Source organism: Hipposideros armiger, unplaced genomic scaffold, assembly GCF_001890085.2.
Source record: "Hipposideros armiger isolate ML-2016 unplaced genomic scaffold, ASM189008v1 scaffold_76, whole genome shotgun sequence".
Lineage (NCBI taxonomy): Eukaryota > Metazoa > Chordata > Mammalia > Chiroptera > Hipposideridae > Hipposideros > Hipposideros armiger.
In genome coordinates, this window is record NW_017731426.1 from 1224185 (window position 1) to 1239332 (window position 15148).

Below are 15148 nucleotides of genomic sequence, written 5' to 3' on the forward strand. Positions count from 1 at the left end.
GCCGGCAACTCACAGCAGCCCAGCTCCAGGTTGAGCTGCTGTTCAGCATCTTAGCTGTGGAGGGCAGTGTCACTGGCCCTCATATGTGGGATCCGAACCGGGCCTTCTGGCGTCCCAAGCCAGCTCTTAACCATTGCGCCACTTGGCAGGCCTGTGTTTCTTCTTAACAAGAAGATTTAACAATAGTGTTTACATTAGTAATAGCTTACCAGGCAATTTCCAAAACAAACAGAAACTTTTTCTTGATTTTTGCTTGATTATAGCTTGAAATAAAGGCATCACATTATCAGGTCGTTGGCAGTGAGGGCCATGGGGTGGTTGGAGGAGATGCGTTAAGCCCCGCTGTAATTCCCACCTCTTTGCCCCAAATAAACATAAGGCCTACGTAAAAACAGGTGCTGTGTAAACCAGCTTCAAGACAAGTCCTCTACCTCTGCATTCCTGCTGGATCCCACCTATCCCATCTACGTGCTCAGAATAGCATTTTTAGAGATTAAAACCACTTGTTTACTGAAAGGGCATCAGGTCCCAGGAAGGTTCTCAGAAGTGAATTTTCAGTAAAACGTCTCCAGATGACATTTAGTGTTCCAACTTTCTAAGTTATTTCATAGAAACAGTTGGAAGCCAGAAATATTGGACTGTGGGAAGCAGTGTACAGAGAACAGTTGTTCTAAAAGTTTAGGGAAATCCCAGGACAGAATGGGACATCACAGATCTCAGAAAAATCAAAGGAAATACGCACATTAGGCTTATGGAAGGTTGATAGAAGAGCCATGGTCTTTTCATTAGTGAGATTAAACAAATTAAGAAAGTTTGGTTTGTTTTTTTAAACTAAGAAGGTATTTGAAATTTGCTACTTTTTGTTTCTTTTCCAATTTCTTTTTTTTTTTGTATTTCTTTTTTTTGTTGTTTGTTTTTTTTCTTTTTCCCATTTCTTAAACGCATGAAAACAGTAATTCTAGGACACTGTGATTTTCCTTTTTTCCTCCATTTTTTCCTCCCTTTACTGGTGTCTATTTTACAGAGAGCCACCAAGGTCCAATCTTGTAAACCTAGATTTGTTTTATTTTGTTCTGTGTTCTGCTAGGGGTTTCGAGTTGCCGTGTATTTGGTGAGGCTTTCCCCTTCTTCGTTCTCCTTGATGCTCTGGCTTTCTGTCTTTTCAGGGAAGAAGAGCCCAGACCTAGGGGAGTATGATCCCCTCACACAGGCCGACAGTGACGAGAGTGAAGATGATCTCGTGCTTGACTTGCAGCAGAAGAATGGAGGGGTCAAAAATGGGAAGAGTCCTCTTGGAGAAGTGCCAGAGCCTGACTCAGATGCCGAGGTCGCAGAGGCTGCAAAACCACACCTCTCGGAGGTCACCACAGAGGGGTACCCCTCGGAACCCCTCGGAGGCCTGGAGCAGAAGGCAACCTCGTCCATCGTGTCTTATGTGCGCACGTCTGTCTTTCTGCTGACTTTGGTGGTCTCAATGGTCCTGGTGCTCGTATGTGCTTTCCTGATCCCCTGCCCCCCCAGAGATTTGCACAGCACTTGGAGCCGCCACTTGGGTCCCCAGGGAGGTGAGTTGTAAGATTTTCAGCCCCAGTTCTGTAAAACTTCGTGATTACATGTAATTCTGTAAAACTTCTGATTACTTTGAAAATTTCCTGCAAGCCTTTAAAAATTAATGTGTGTCATGCAGCATTTCTCCCCTAGCACACACAGGTGCCTTTTTAGGAGGTTAAGATTTGAAACGAAACAAAAAGATGGATTGATACAGCTCCCAAAACTTGGGAAGATCACTTGTTGTGTTTCTGTTGGCGTTGGTCTTAGTTAGACGTGGGTAGGGTAGGACACTGGTTTGCTGGGTTTCTGCTGTGCAGCCCACTGTGTCAGGGGAGAGCAAAGCTGGAGGAAAGGCTGTCTACAGAGCAGAGTAAGGCTCAAGGCCGCGCCAGACCAGGGGCCGGCTCTTGTGTAGGACTCTGGTATAGAAGCCTAACCTAATTAGAATTTTAAAACAATTTCTTTTCCAGTCAAAGAGAGTTGTTTTCTTGCAGCAACATATCTTTCTTGCTCTCAATAGTGAAGATGGTGCCGCCCAAGTAATTCTAGCTGTTTTTTCTCATTTCGGAGCAGGCTTCTTTAAAATAGCTTGCTCTGGGGCCAAATGGGGATCCAATGTGAATCGTCAGTGCCAAGCAGTCCTGCCTCTTATAACTACATTAAATGGCTGAAGGGTTCAGAACGCACCACCCCAAACATGTCACTTTGGCATATTGATAATTGTTAATTAAAGGCATTTGAACAACAGCAGGTGCAAGAAGGCCACTCTGACCTTCAGCTCTTCCTGAAACCGGGAGACGACTGCCGTGTGAAAGATGTTCTCCTGTACCAGGAGGAAAGAAACATTCTTCTCGCCAGAGACAGGCAGTCGAGGCCGAGAGGAATCTGTATGAACAGACCTTGTTAAAATAACTCTGATCTTCCTGTAGTCTCCTCATATATGTCAGTCGCCTTTCTACAGTCACCACTCTTTGTTTAACCTAAGGTATAAGCACTCAGGCCTAGCCACTTCTTTGGGTCTTTATTTTCCTGTGGGGACTCCCAGTACATGCATGTACAGTTTTATTAAAAAATTTGAATGCTTCTCTTGCACTAACCTGTATTATGTCGGTCCCAGCTGGAAACCCTAAGAGGGTAGAGGAAGTTTTCCCTCCCTTGCAATAGTCCCACACGCTCGCATCATCTCGATCTGGAAATATTTTATCTCTGACATTTCTCTGATCATAGTGGAATTAGCTTCTGATGAGTTCTGTGTTCTCACCTTGACTTTCTTTTCTCTTAAGGCGAAGCTCGGTGGATGGAACTTAAGTTATGTTTCTGCCACATAGAATATCTCTTCCTCTCTTTGTTTTTTTTATTTTTCTAAGTGAGCTCTTATAATATTTATATGCAATGTAAAGACCAGTAACAAACTGTGGGCGTATCTACCACCCAGTTTAATAAATAGGCCATCATAAAGACCTGAAATGCCCCACGCGTCCTTCCTGACCATATTCCCCTCTGCCCACAAAAGGGTTCCACTATCCTGAGTTTATTGTTTACTTTTCTTTACAGTTTGATCACATATGTGTCTCTAAACTATATAGTCTCTACTGTTTTTTTAAAAATTTTATGTAAATGTAATCATAAAGTCTTCTGTGACTGGCTGTTTTGTTAAACACATTAAAAAATATTTTTGAGGTTTCTCCATATTGAGGTACTAAAGCTGGAGTTTATTCATTTTCACCACCGTGTAATTTTCCATGGTATGAATATCTCATGATTTATTGATCCATTTTTCTGTTGATGAACACTTATTTAGCTTGCTTCTATTTTTAAAAAAATAAATAATGCTTGTAAGAAGATTCTTATACCTGTTTTCTGATGTATAAGAATTTCTCTAGTGCGTAAACCTAGAACTGAATTACTGGGTCATGTGGTGTGTGCATGTTCAATCTTAGTAGTTTGTGTTATTTTCCATAGTGGTTGTACCAGTTTACACTTCCAATAGGTATGTGTGAGTTCTCTCCAAATTTGGGCATGCATCGTCTGACTCCACACTTATTTGGCAGGGGAGGGGGTTGGTGACACCACCTGCCTTGTCACTGCCAGATGGAGATAGAAGGCCAGGTGTCCAGTAGGCCTCCATTGACCCCACTCGGGCAGGGGGTGAGGAGGGCTGCCTCATTAGTGCTGCGTGGGCTGGAACTATAGGCTTCCCGGCTGCATGGAGGGCCTTGGTGCTCATAGTGGGTGAGAGTCCTGGCTCCCTACCTGGCCTTCGCTGATGATCCAGGTGGAGGAGGAGGGTGCCATGTTACCACCAGGCAAGCGTGGAAGCCTAGCTCCTCCTTGGCCTTTGCTGCAGGGCTGGGGCCACAGTTTTGTCTGGATTGTTTGGTTGGACTAGAGCAGTTATTATTTAAAACTTTTCTGTCTTGCTAGGTTAGGGGAGCCAGCTTTTCTTGGGCCTTTTTTGTCTGTACCTGTTGGCATTTATGGGTTGCCGGCTTCTGCAGCACCCTGTCTGGGATATGAGGCCACAAGAAAACCCAGGGGAGTCATCACGTTGTCATTCCTTGGGTCTCACAGTCCCTAGTAGGTCTGTCTTCTCACCACCTTCCAGAGTCGTCTTATGTTTGTTTTATATGTTGTCCAGGGATTTTAGCTGTACTTAAGTGAGAAGAATGGGCAGAATTGTATGTACTCTCTTGTCTAGGAACCAAAAGTCTTGCCTGATTTTTATAGCGGTGCTGGCACTATGTAGTCATTCCTTTTTAAACTGGTTTGTGGTAACTTGCTAAGGACCTTTTTTAAATGTGTTTATCAGGTGGGGACCTCTCTCCATTGGAACTGGCTGATGTGAATGGAGATGGCCTGCGTGATGTACTTCTCTCCTTTGTAACTTCGAGGAATGGGAGTGCAATCGGTAAGATTTGTGTCTTCTAGAGGCTGCTACAGGAGAAGCTCAGTGACTGGAGGGGCGGTGAGCTAAGAGAAAGCATCAGGGTTATCTCCTTAGGAGCACTGTAGAAAAGGGCTGCAGTGACTAGAAAGTCACTGTGGATCTGTCATGCGTAATAAACCATATCAGTACGTTTGCATGGAAATTTCAAGCTCATTTGAAGAAATCAGAGAGCGCTGCAGCTGGAAGGAACTTTGAGTGGTCACCAGTCCAATGAAGAAGCTGAGGTCCAGAGAGGCAGTGACTTACCCACGAATCTGCAGCACGCAGCACAGTACTTGGGCTTCTTGAGTTTTCCCCCCGTCAGTGTTCCGTAGCCTCTTAGATTATAATAAACATTGACTGTCCTACCTTCCGGCCCTGGGCAGTAAAGCTTTTGTTCCTGCCTTTCACACATACATTTTGGCTGGGTATTTTCCTTTTACTCCTTGTGTCTCCTCCTCTGTCTGCTCTCCATCCTGCTCTCTGCTTTGGGAGGCTGACCTCTATGGATTATGCCAAGGGTCTCGCTTGCCTGTAGACTTCCAGTTGGGTTTGGCCAGTGGGGAGCCAGGCAGGAAGTTGGAGGAGAGGAAGTGAGTGAAGAGAGGGATGTATTCCACTGGCTCCCTCTCCAGGGTCAGCTTAGACTGGCTGCTCACAGGTCGCAGCTCCTCCCAAGGTGGGCCTCTTACAGGACTTGCTTTTCCTGGATTCCAGTTCTCACTTGCTCTCCTGTCCCCCTGCGCCCAGGAGTGGTAACAGTTTTGAGGGACTGGACTGTCCATTGTGGTTTCCCTGTACCCTGACCACATCTATAAATACTCTCTCTGTTAAACCTTCCACAACTTACTCTAATTGAGTGTGCTGTTTCCTGCGACCCCAGCTGTCACATATGTCAACCGCAAGAAAACAAACAAAAAATAGTTGCATTTTCAGCATAGATACACGGCGGCTTCTGGCTTGTCCTGCTGCCTCCATTAAAGTGGATTCAAACTACAGTCTGTAAACTGATACAGGAACTCAGGCTTGAGGCTGAGGATGCCCTAGTCACCCCTTTTTAATCATTCAGGCCCTGGAATAAACATCAGGTCTATTTTAGAGAATTCTAGGCTGCATCCCTCTCTGATGTTATTAGAAGTACCTTTCTGGGCTTGTGCACTATGTAGAAGTAGCTCATGCATAGATCTGTTACAGAGAGAAGCTCCGGGCAAGAAATTGACTTCTATATGATTGAACCTAAATTACATTTTATTTTCTGCCTATGATTCTTTAGCCTTTGGAGTAAAAATTTCCTCCATCCTTTTTAAATTTAGAGACTTTTTTTTTAAGTCATTTAGTATTTTGCATGGTTTGGCTATCATAATAACAAGGTCATGGGTTTGGACCACAGATTGTAAAAATAATAACATAGCTAGCATGGTTCTTTCTATACGCTATGTACCATTGTAAGTTCATAACATATGTTATGGATGAATTTATTCCTCAGCTCAATCTCATGAGGTAGACTAATACCGGGGGTCCCCAAAAAAGAAATGTATACAAGCGGGCACTGGTCAGCATTGCTCAAGCAGTAGTGCACCATAATCAGAAGTGTGTGGACACCGATGGTAACCACTCTGAGCACCTCTTGTAATTGCAGAAGTCAAACGTGACTTGTATTTATCTTTTGTTATTGGTATATATTGAGTATTAGAATTTTAATACAGTTTTCTTTTCTTACATTTTTTTTGGCACCCTCTGTGTTATTATCTCCTATTTGCAGATGAGGAAACTGAGACACAGTGAAACACAGTGAAGTTAAGGAACTTGTCCACTGTCCCCCAGCTGGTAAATGATTGAGCTGGGGTGCAGATTTTGGCAGTTTGGCTCTGGAGTTCGTGTCTTTGACCTTGATGTTAAATTGCTGTGCCCATATTCCCAGAAAGTGGATTCAAAGATCTCTGCCATTGAGCATAAGAAGGATTGTGTTTTTTGTTTGTTCCGTTATTCATCCATTCATTCAATAACTATGTATTGGATTCCTGCTGTGCACCTTTCGTAGAGCTGAGCAGGTTATATTGAGCTAAACAAGATAAGTATGGTTTTTTGTGTCAAGGAGTCATGGACTAGTGGGGAAGAGAACCCATCACCACCTGGAAAAAGATGAGTCAGAGAATTAATAGGGAGTCAGTGGGGTCCTGAAGGAGGAAGGACAGCACAGCGTATTAATCATAGCATCCCTGGAGGTCTAGACGTTAACGTTTATTACCAGTGTGTCATGTGTATCACTGCTTCTGGCAACCAAGGCTGAAACAGTGAGCCACAGTTTGTCCTTTGTTTTGAGGTTGTATATTTAATTAATAGCACTGAGGAATAGGTACAGTGAAGCTCTAAAACTTAATTTCCATATCTGTATTAGTTGTTATGGAGGTAGAAAGTGTGTGAGATGGGTTCAGTATCCCATCCTGAACATGAATGTAAAACTGGCCAGAGAGGAAAGTGTTATTCTGAGGATAAAGTGGCATAAAGGATTATTTATTAGAGAGGTGAGCTACTCCCGTCCTTTATCAGATATCCTTGGACCTAGGTCTTACATTTTCCCAAGTATTCTTTCCTGACTGGGGCCAGATCAGCTGACTCCAGGAACCCTGGGCCAGGAAGATCTACTGATCATTGCTAAGTGTAATCATCAGGTTTATTAAATAATATTTGTGTTTTGCTCTTAGGGAGCATTTGCTAGTGATGGTTAGAATTCAGGTATTTTGCTCCCTGTTCTGTACGTATTCTAGATTACTCTCACTTTTCTGAGCATGCCTTTCCCTCCTGTTTTTCTTTGTTTTTTGTTTTCAACAATTACTTTTACATATTCTTGATTTTTTTTTTCTTTTTTGCTCCTGTCTTATTCAGAAAACAGTTGGTTGCTGTACATGCTAGGTGCTTTGTAAGGCACTGAGGATACAAAAATTAATGCAACAGCCTTTATTTTTAAGGACATCAGTATGTAGTGGGACCCGGGGTGACAGACACATAGACAGATGTGTTGGGAGAGGTGCAGGAATGGAGCTGCATAAAGCAGCCTGAAGGAGGTCCACAGCTCGTGTCTTGCACGAGAGATGTGTGAGCAGACATGAGGGTCCTCTGCTTTCAGACCTTGTTGCCGGAAATATGGGAAAGAGCTGAGGACACAGCTGAGTTTTGCTGCCTTACCACCATTTACTTTTGGTTTCCTGGCCCCTTGCTTATCCAAACCTCTTTCCCCCCCTGCCTCTCTTCCTTTCTTGTCTCTCTTATGTGCTTTTAGGTATCTCCAGGCCGACTGCTATCCTCGTGTGCCTTTCGGGGATGAATGGCAGCACACTCTGGTCTAGTCCTCTTCCTGAGGAGGCTCGAGATATTACATGTTTGAATCTGATGCCAGGAAGGGTGGCCGAAACCATCTGCCTTGTGACAGGGACACACAAGATGCTCAGCGCATTCAATGCAACATCAGGTAAAGATCATTTGCCGCATAAGATCTCTGCTCCAGTGAGCCATAGTCTTGGATTAGAACAATCTGGTGGGGAGGGGACCTTTCTACCCTCACATCGTGGAAAATCTGACCTACTACACTGGAAGGTGGTGGTTAAGGGAGATACCAAAGGGGTGGGATTAGATTGAGAACTAGATCTGTGGGTTAACCTATTTGATGATAGGATGGGGCTAACCTGAGTTATTGAAACAGAAACTACCCTGTGACCTTTGGTTTGTAAATAGTCTCTCTATTCTGTTCTTTGTACAAGATAGCTGAGGTTTGTCCCTTCATATTTGATATATATGGGGTCCACGTGTAAACTTGGGCGTTAACTACTTAAAAATGTGTCAGTGAAGGAAAGAAGGTTTGTTGAGTGAGGCATGTCAATTTGGGCTTTTAGCTTCTTACTGCATTCAGACATGGATGACAAAAGAAATGAAGAAGAATCCTATATAATGAAGCCTCCTTACAGAGTTGTAAGTATAATGTCAATATGCTTGTTAACACCTTGGACTCTAGTGAAGCTGAATGAACAACATCCTTCCAGTTTCAGAGGTTGGAGTTTGGTCATGGGGTACTTTTGAATGGAAAGAAATTGAATTTGAGTTAACTTGAAAGCTGAAATCACTTTGAAAACCTCCTACCATTTCTCTACTCATATGATCATGTGGTAGGAGAGAGAGTTGGTCTTCTGGTGGGTTAATGGGTGGCTCCTTAATAGCTGTGATACTCTAATAGGTCGATTGATTCCTCTGTCCCAGACCAGTGGCTCCTCCCTCCTGGAGGACTTGAGCACCTCCATGTTATCTAAAAAATCCAGGTGTGAAGCGACTCCCTGGGTTTGTTAGCCTGATATTTGAGGATTTCAGCACACACTCCCTCTTCCTTCCTCGCCAGTAAGATAAAAACTAAAGTTAAGTGGGAGTTCCTGTCTGTTGTTCAGCCATTGAGGTTCTCTCTGGCCTGGGGGCATCGTGTCAGCCTCTTCCACAGGCAGAAAGTCATGATAATGATCGGCCTGTTGATTCTTCTCTAGGGAAAGCCATTTGGACTTTAAACCCAAACTACTTATCCAATGGTACTCTGGCTGCTCCAGGTGTGGCGCTGCCTGATGTGGATGATGATGGTGTTAGAGATCTTGTGGTTCTGGCCACTGGGGAATTACAGGTATGCTCTGGATTAAATGGTCCTTGTTTCTTACAGGGAATGCCTCAACTTGAGTCAGTTCCTAGTATTATTAGAAATGCTGCTTGAAACCTTATTACAAAGGCTTAGGTTTAAATAAATCTGCCTTACGAGATTAAATGAATAAATTACCATTGGGAACCCATTTTCCCAGCAGTCTCATTATGGCTTCATTGACGGTGGCATGGTGGGGGTTTGCAGCCAGAGAGGCCTGTATGTGAATTCCTGTCGTGCCACTTGGTAGCTTTGTGGCCTTGGGTAGTAAGCCAGGGACCTCCCCAAGCCCTGGTTTCTTTGTATGTAACATGGGAAGAATGTTCTATCCATTGGCTGGAGTCTTATGAAAGTTCGAGTTAATGTAGTTAAACTGCTTATGTATGTATGTATTTTTAGTTTTATTATATTTTACATATTTACCTTTTATTTCAAATATAAAAAGACGGGTAGAAAGTTCATAAAACAAATATAGAAAAAATTATAAGCCGGACAAGAAATAACAAACATGAGCATAGAAAGGAGACTTGTAGTTTAGACTGTGACCATGCAGGTTTTCATGCTACTACATGGTCCTTTAATCATGCTCCTCAGTTGTGCCTCGCTGGCACTCCAGCGCCCTGGAGCTAGTTACTCTCTGCCCAGGTGGAATAATAATAGGTTTTCCTCCCTCTGCCCCCCAATTATCTCAGTTTTACATTTTTGTTCCTGAAGCTTTTCTCCGAACTTGTCAAAGTTTCTCTAAGACTTTCTCAGACTTCCTGCTGTGCATCTGCCAGGAGATGCTTGTGCACAAAAGAATTGAACAACTGGCAAAGAACACTTGTGGAAAAATGTGGATACAGATCATTTTGCCTCGTTTGATAGCTTATTTTAATAGACCTCGTATTTGCTTTTGTGATTTTTGTAATGCATATATAGAGTGGAGTTATCAAATCTATAATTAATATTGCTTAGAACAGAATTAAACAAAATTTTGTATGGCTTTGTGCCAAGAGCACCATACACTCACTCAGTGCTCTACCAATCACCCGTTCTGAGGAGCACTGCATGAATTCCCCAGATGATGCCTTATGTTTGTGAGATGAGAGGAAAGGAGATAGATGAGGAAAATTTCTGAAGGCGAGTCAGTTTTAAGAGTACTTTCTGTTAGTTTTTCTTTAGCCAATTAGTCTTGAAATAGACTGAACCAAGAATTCAGGAATTATTCACATAATTTTTTTTATCCCAGTCACTAAGTAAAGAGACTGGGGGCTAGGGAAACTTTCAGTGATTATATCCATCACGGAGTAATTCTCTGAAAGTCCCAAAGTGGAAAGTATGGGGAGTTTCTTTTTAATGGAATTACGGTTAGCAGAGCAATAGCAAGACATTGAACAAGTTTATAATCTAGATCTTAATGCCCCATCTAACATCTTATTAGCAGGTGGTGATAGGCGGGGTCATGGTTGAGGCCTTTAGGGACCCTCCGTAGTGAGGCCTCTACTAGAGGAATTGGCTTTTTGCCAGGTCTACTCTGTGCCTTTTGTTTTTTTGTCTCCACCAAAAAAACAAACAAAAGTGCCCAACTTGTCTCGCAGAATTTACTCATTTGCACAGTATATACAGTTGTAAAATAGTCTCCATTCTACCTAAAAAGTGATAGAATATACTAGAAAAATCTTGGAGAAGTGATGGGTTTAGAGCAAGCAGTATCTTTATCTATATACTGACCTATTTTGACCTCTATCTCAGCAACAAAGAATCAGAGGAACCTGTTTAAGGTACAGGTATGGAAGGCTCTCTTTTCACAAGGAATGAAACATATTAGGCCTATGACCTAGAACCACTGCATTCTGAGACCTGGACTTAAAGCAAAGTGGGCTTGGAACAGCTGTCCCAGTTTTGGGATTAGAGGAACTGATCTGACCTAGAACTTAGTGGGAAGGGACCTTGACAGTCATGTGGTTAACCCTCTTACACATGGAGTAATCTCTGATGCTGTATTCCAGACTCATTGGCACCCATACTCTCCTTGAGTACTCAGGCTGATGGGAATATCACTGATTTGTGCACCAGTGCATTTCATTTTTGGTTGGGTCTAGAAAATTCTGTCATATTGATGAGAAACCTGCTTTCTCATAGCTTCCATTCATTGTCCAGCTTCAACCCCATAGAGCTACCCTGAATGAATCTAATCCTCTTTTTACATGAAAGCCTTTTAGCTGCTAACCTCATTGCTCTAAGCCTGCTACTTTCAAACCGAAATAGTCCCAATTTCTCATACTGTTCCTCATGCTACATGAAATCCAGACCCCTCTCTATTTTGATTTCTTTCCTTTTGCAGTTTGTCCATATCTCTTTTAAAATGTGATACTTATATCTGAAAACAGTATCTCTTTGTAATATGACCAGTTATAGCAACATAAGGAAATTGTTACTTCTTGTGATATAGACTCTGTATTTCTATTAATACAGCCCAAAATGGTGATAGCCTTTGTAAGATTCAGTTTTTCTTTTTAATCAGCTAAAATGCCCACATCTTTTAATTAATCACTTAATGAATGGCCCAGTTTCTTCTTCCAGATTTTGACCCATCTTCTAGCCTAAGACTTCTTTGAATTTTGAGTTTGTCATACAGCATATTAGCTGTCCCTCTCAGCTTTGTGATAAGCGTGAATTCTATTCATTCAAGTCTGATAAGAATGATTAATAGGAATGAGACAGTAGCACAGTGCTGTGACATTTCACTAAAACCTCCCCCTGGATTGGCACTGACTCTTACTCTGGGTACGCTGAAAACCACTTCTCTTTATCTTGTTCATAAGAATTCATGATGATAAACTTTTTCAGAAGTGTTACTGAAGTCAGGATATTGATATAATCCTCATATTTCCCAATCAGCAACTCTGTTCCCCAAATGAAGCCTCTAGAGCAGGGGTCTGCAAACGATGGCTTGTAGATCAAATTTGGCCCACGGTTTGTTTTAGTAAATAAAATTTTATTGGAACACAGCCACAGCCATTCATTTATGTATTACCTATGACTGTTTTCACACAATGGCGGTAGAGTAGAGCAGTTGCTACAGAAACCACCTAGCTTGCAAATCCTAAAATATTTATCATCTAGCCTTTCACAGCAAAAGTTTGCCTATCTTTGTTTGAGAGTGAGGTTGATATTGTCCAGGCCAGACATGTAATATTATGATGGGAGATGACCACCTGCATTGATTCTTGTTGGGACCAAATATTACTGGGGATTTCTGAGTATGAGAGTAGAGACCCAGGGGTCAGCTGTGCTATACTTAGCTCTGGAGTAGAATTTTGTTCATTAGCAACAACTGTGCCTCAGAGAAATTGCCTGAGCTACCATGAAGATGTCTTTTGCAGGTATCTAACAAAGGAAGGGGACATTTACCTCTTACTTCCAGGGAAATTAAGTAAAGCAGGTTTGGGTTTGTGCTTTCCAACTTTGGGAAGTGTTTCTGAACCCTTAGCTAATGAGGAAGCAACTATTCTATATGTGTATAGAAACTATTTGATTAGAAAACAATAGTGCTTCTATTGACCTGACCCGCTTCTTTCTCTTCTTCAGCCAGATCTGTGCTTTCTGCTGGTGTCTGGTCGGACAGGGAGTCCAGTGGGCCGACCTGTGAAGTACAACATTGTGGGAGACGGGAATCTGATTGGTCCTCAGGTTTATATCACCGCAAATGGGGCTGTCTACGTCCTGTTTGGCTTTGGTAAGAAGCAAAGACAGTTTTTGCTACTGTTCCCCTTTGGTGTATGTGATCAGGCCTCTTTTGTGAGACAGGGTGAAAGCTCAGGAACTGCTGACACCAGCCCTCCCATCACCTCCTGTTGCAGGGGCTGCTCACTGCCCCCACCTATTGCACGTTATTAACTCTGCTTTCCCTTGCTGCCTTCTCCAAAGAGAAGACTCTTTGTTCAGAATCTGCAAAATCAGGTCCAGGTTCACTCCATGTGGGACCAGTCTGGGCGGGCTATATCTGATCAGGCTGTGTCTTACTCAGATCCTCGCCCTGGGAGAGTTCTGTTACATTCAACTTCTCAGTGTTGGTTCTTCCTGTGGTGCTAGGAAATATCCAAGCTGTCGCCCTGCGGGACATTTTTGTTCAGGCACAGAATCGAGACAGCTCACCGCCTTCCCTGCAGATAGAAGAGCCAGAATGGGAGAAGCGAAGATCCATTAACCTGTCTGAGCTCATTGACATTTACAGGTAGGGCAGACATCTGACCTTGTCATTGAGATCTCCACATGTCGTGGAGTCTCTAAGTTTGGTTGACTGGTGAATATGTGGGCAGAATTTGAGTGGGGAAACAGTGCTAGCCTTAATATGCTACTTTCTGATCTGGTTAATGTGAACGAGAAGTTTTCTTTTCTTGATAGCATAACGTGTTGATATCTATTGGGTCTTCGGAAAAGTCATGACGCATGTTTGCAACAGATGGCACTAGTTCATTTTTGGAAGTACTAGAGTCATTCGTACCTATGTTATGTCATTTGACAGCTGACAGTTCCAGCTTCATTCTAAAAAATATTGAGAGATTTGGTTGAGTTTTGGAGATTTTACAAGAAGTTGAAGGTGGAAGACCAAACTGTGCATTTTTGCCATATTTTCCTGTTTTACTTCCATAAAGGGAAGAATGTGCGTCAAGCTTGTGAAAAGTTGAATAAAGTTTATGGTGACAACGCTCTACAAGAACGTCAGTGCCAACAATGGTTCACAAACTGCTATGCTGGTGATTTTGTTCTCAACAACGCTCCTTGGTCAGGGAGGCCCACCGAGGTTGATGACGACAAAATAAAGGCATTGATCAAGTCAAACCCACATTACACAACATGAGAGATTGCAGAAACATTGAACATCCATCATTCAAGCATTCACAACCACCTGAAGAAGCTGGGATACATAAGCAAGCTCGATATTTGGGTTCCGCATGAACTCAAAAAAAGTCTGCAATATGCTCATTAAACTTGAGGAAAACGACCCTTTTTTTGTTTTGTTTTTGTTTTTTTAGCTGAGCCATCCTGCTACCTGTTGGCAGCTCAGCGGCTGCTCAGCTCGGGCTGGACTCGAACCACTGTTGCTCAGAGCTCAAACCCTTGAGCGAGCTCTTAACCAACTGAGCCACTCGGCCGGCCCTTGAAAACGACCCTTTTTTGAAGCGACTGATAACTGGTGATGAGAAGTGGATTGTTTACAATAATGTGGTGCGCAAATAGTCTTGGTCCTGACGTGATGATTTGCCTCAAACGACATTGAAAGCAGACATTCATCAGAGGAAGGTTATGCTCTCAGTGTGGTGGGATTTTAAAGGTGTTGTGTTTTTTGAGCTCCTACCAAGGAACCAAATAATCAACTGTTGGCAATTGGACAGTTTGAACGAATTCATCATCCAGAGATGTCCAGAACTTGTTAATTGTAAAGGAGTTGTGTTCCATTGCGACAACGTGAGACCACACACAAGTTTGATCAGCTGTCAAAAATTATTGGAGCTTGGATGGGATGTGTTGCCACACCCACCATACTTGCCTGACCTTGCGCCGTCAGACTTCCACTTGTCTCACTCTCTTCAGAACTCCTTGCATGGTATAATGTTCAATTCAGATGAGACTGTAAATCGGCACCTTGTTCAGTTTTTCACAAATAAAGACAGGTACTTCTATGAACGAGGAATTATGAAGCTCACTGAAAGATGGCAAAAGGCTATCGAACTTAACAGGCAATAATCATTTATTGATCTTTGTTTTTTATATAAATAAATGACCTTTGAAAAACATAGACAAAAATACGTCATGACTTTTCTGAAGACCCAGTATTTGTTAGTGACCATGATGTGTGATCCCTTTGCACATAAGTTGCAAGAAAGGATATTTGTTTAGAATTCTGAGTTAGAGTGCGTCAGGGTCAGGCTGGGGATCCTTCAGGTAGGGAGATAGATTTATTTAACCCTCTGTTGGGAGCAACTGATCTCACAGATTCATTGCACACAAATTTT

At 42.7% G+C, this 15148-nt stretch overlaps 1 protein-coding gene across 2 annotated transcripts in view; it reads left to right on the forward strand.

Moving 5' to 3' along the window:
* FAM234B (family with sequence similarity 234 member B) overlaps positions 1 to 15148 on the forward strand; it is a 38770-nt gene that overhangs the window by 11866 nt on the left and 11756 nt on the right. For both annotated transcript variants that reach the window (XM_019643315.1, XM_019643316.1), the window contains exons 2-7: positions 1167 to 1565; positions 4361 to 4459; positions 7758 to 7946; positions 9004 to 9134; positions 12720 to 12867; positions 13224 to 13365. In XM_019643315.1, the coding sequence (XP_019498860.1) occupies positions 1167 to 1565; positions 4361 to 4459; positions 7758 to 7946; positions 9004 to 9134; positions 12720 to 12867; positions 13224 to 13365 (1108 nt within the window). The remainder of the gene's footprint in view (positions 1 to 1166; positions 1566 to 4360; positions 4460 to 7757; positions 7947 to 9003; positions 9135 to 12719; positions 12868 to 13223; positions 13366 to 15148) is intronic.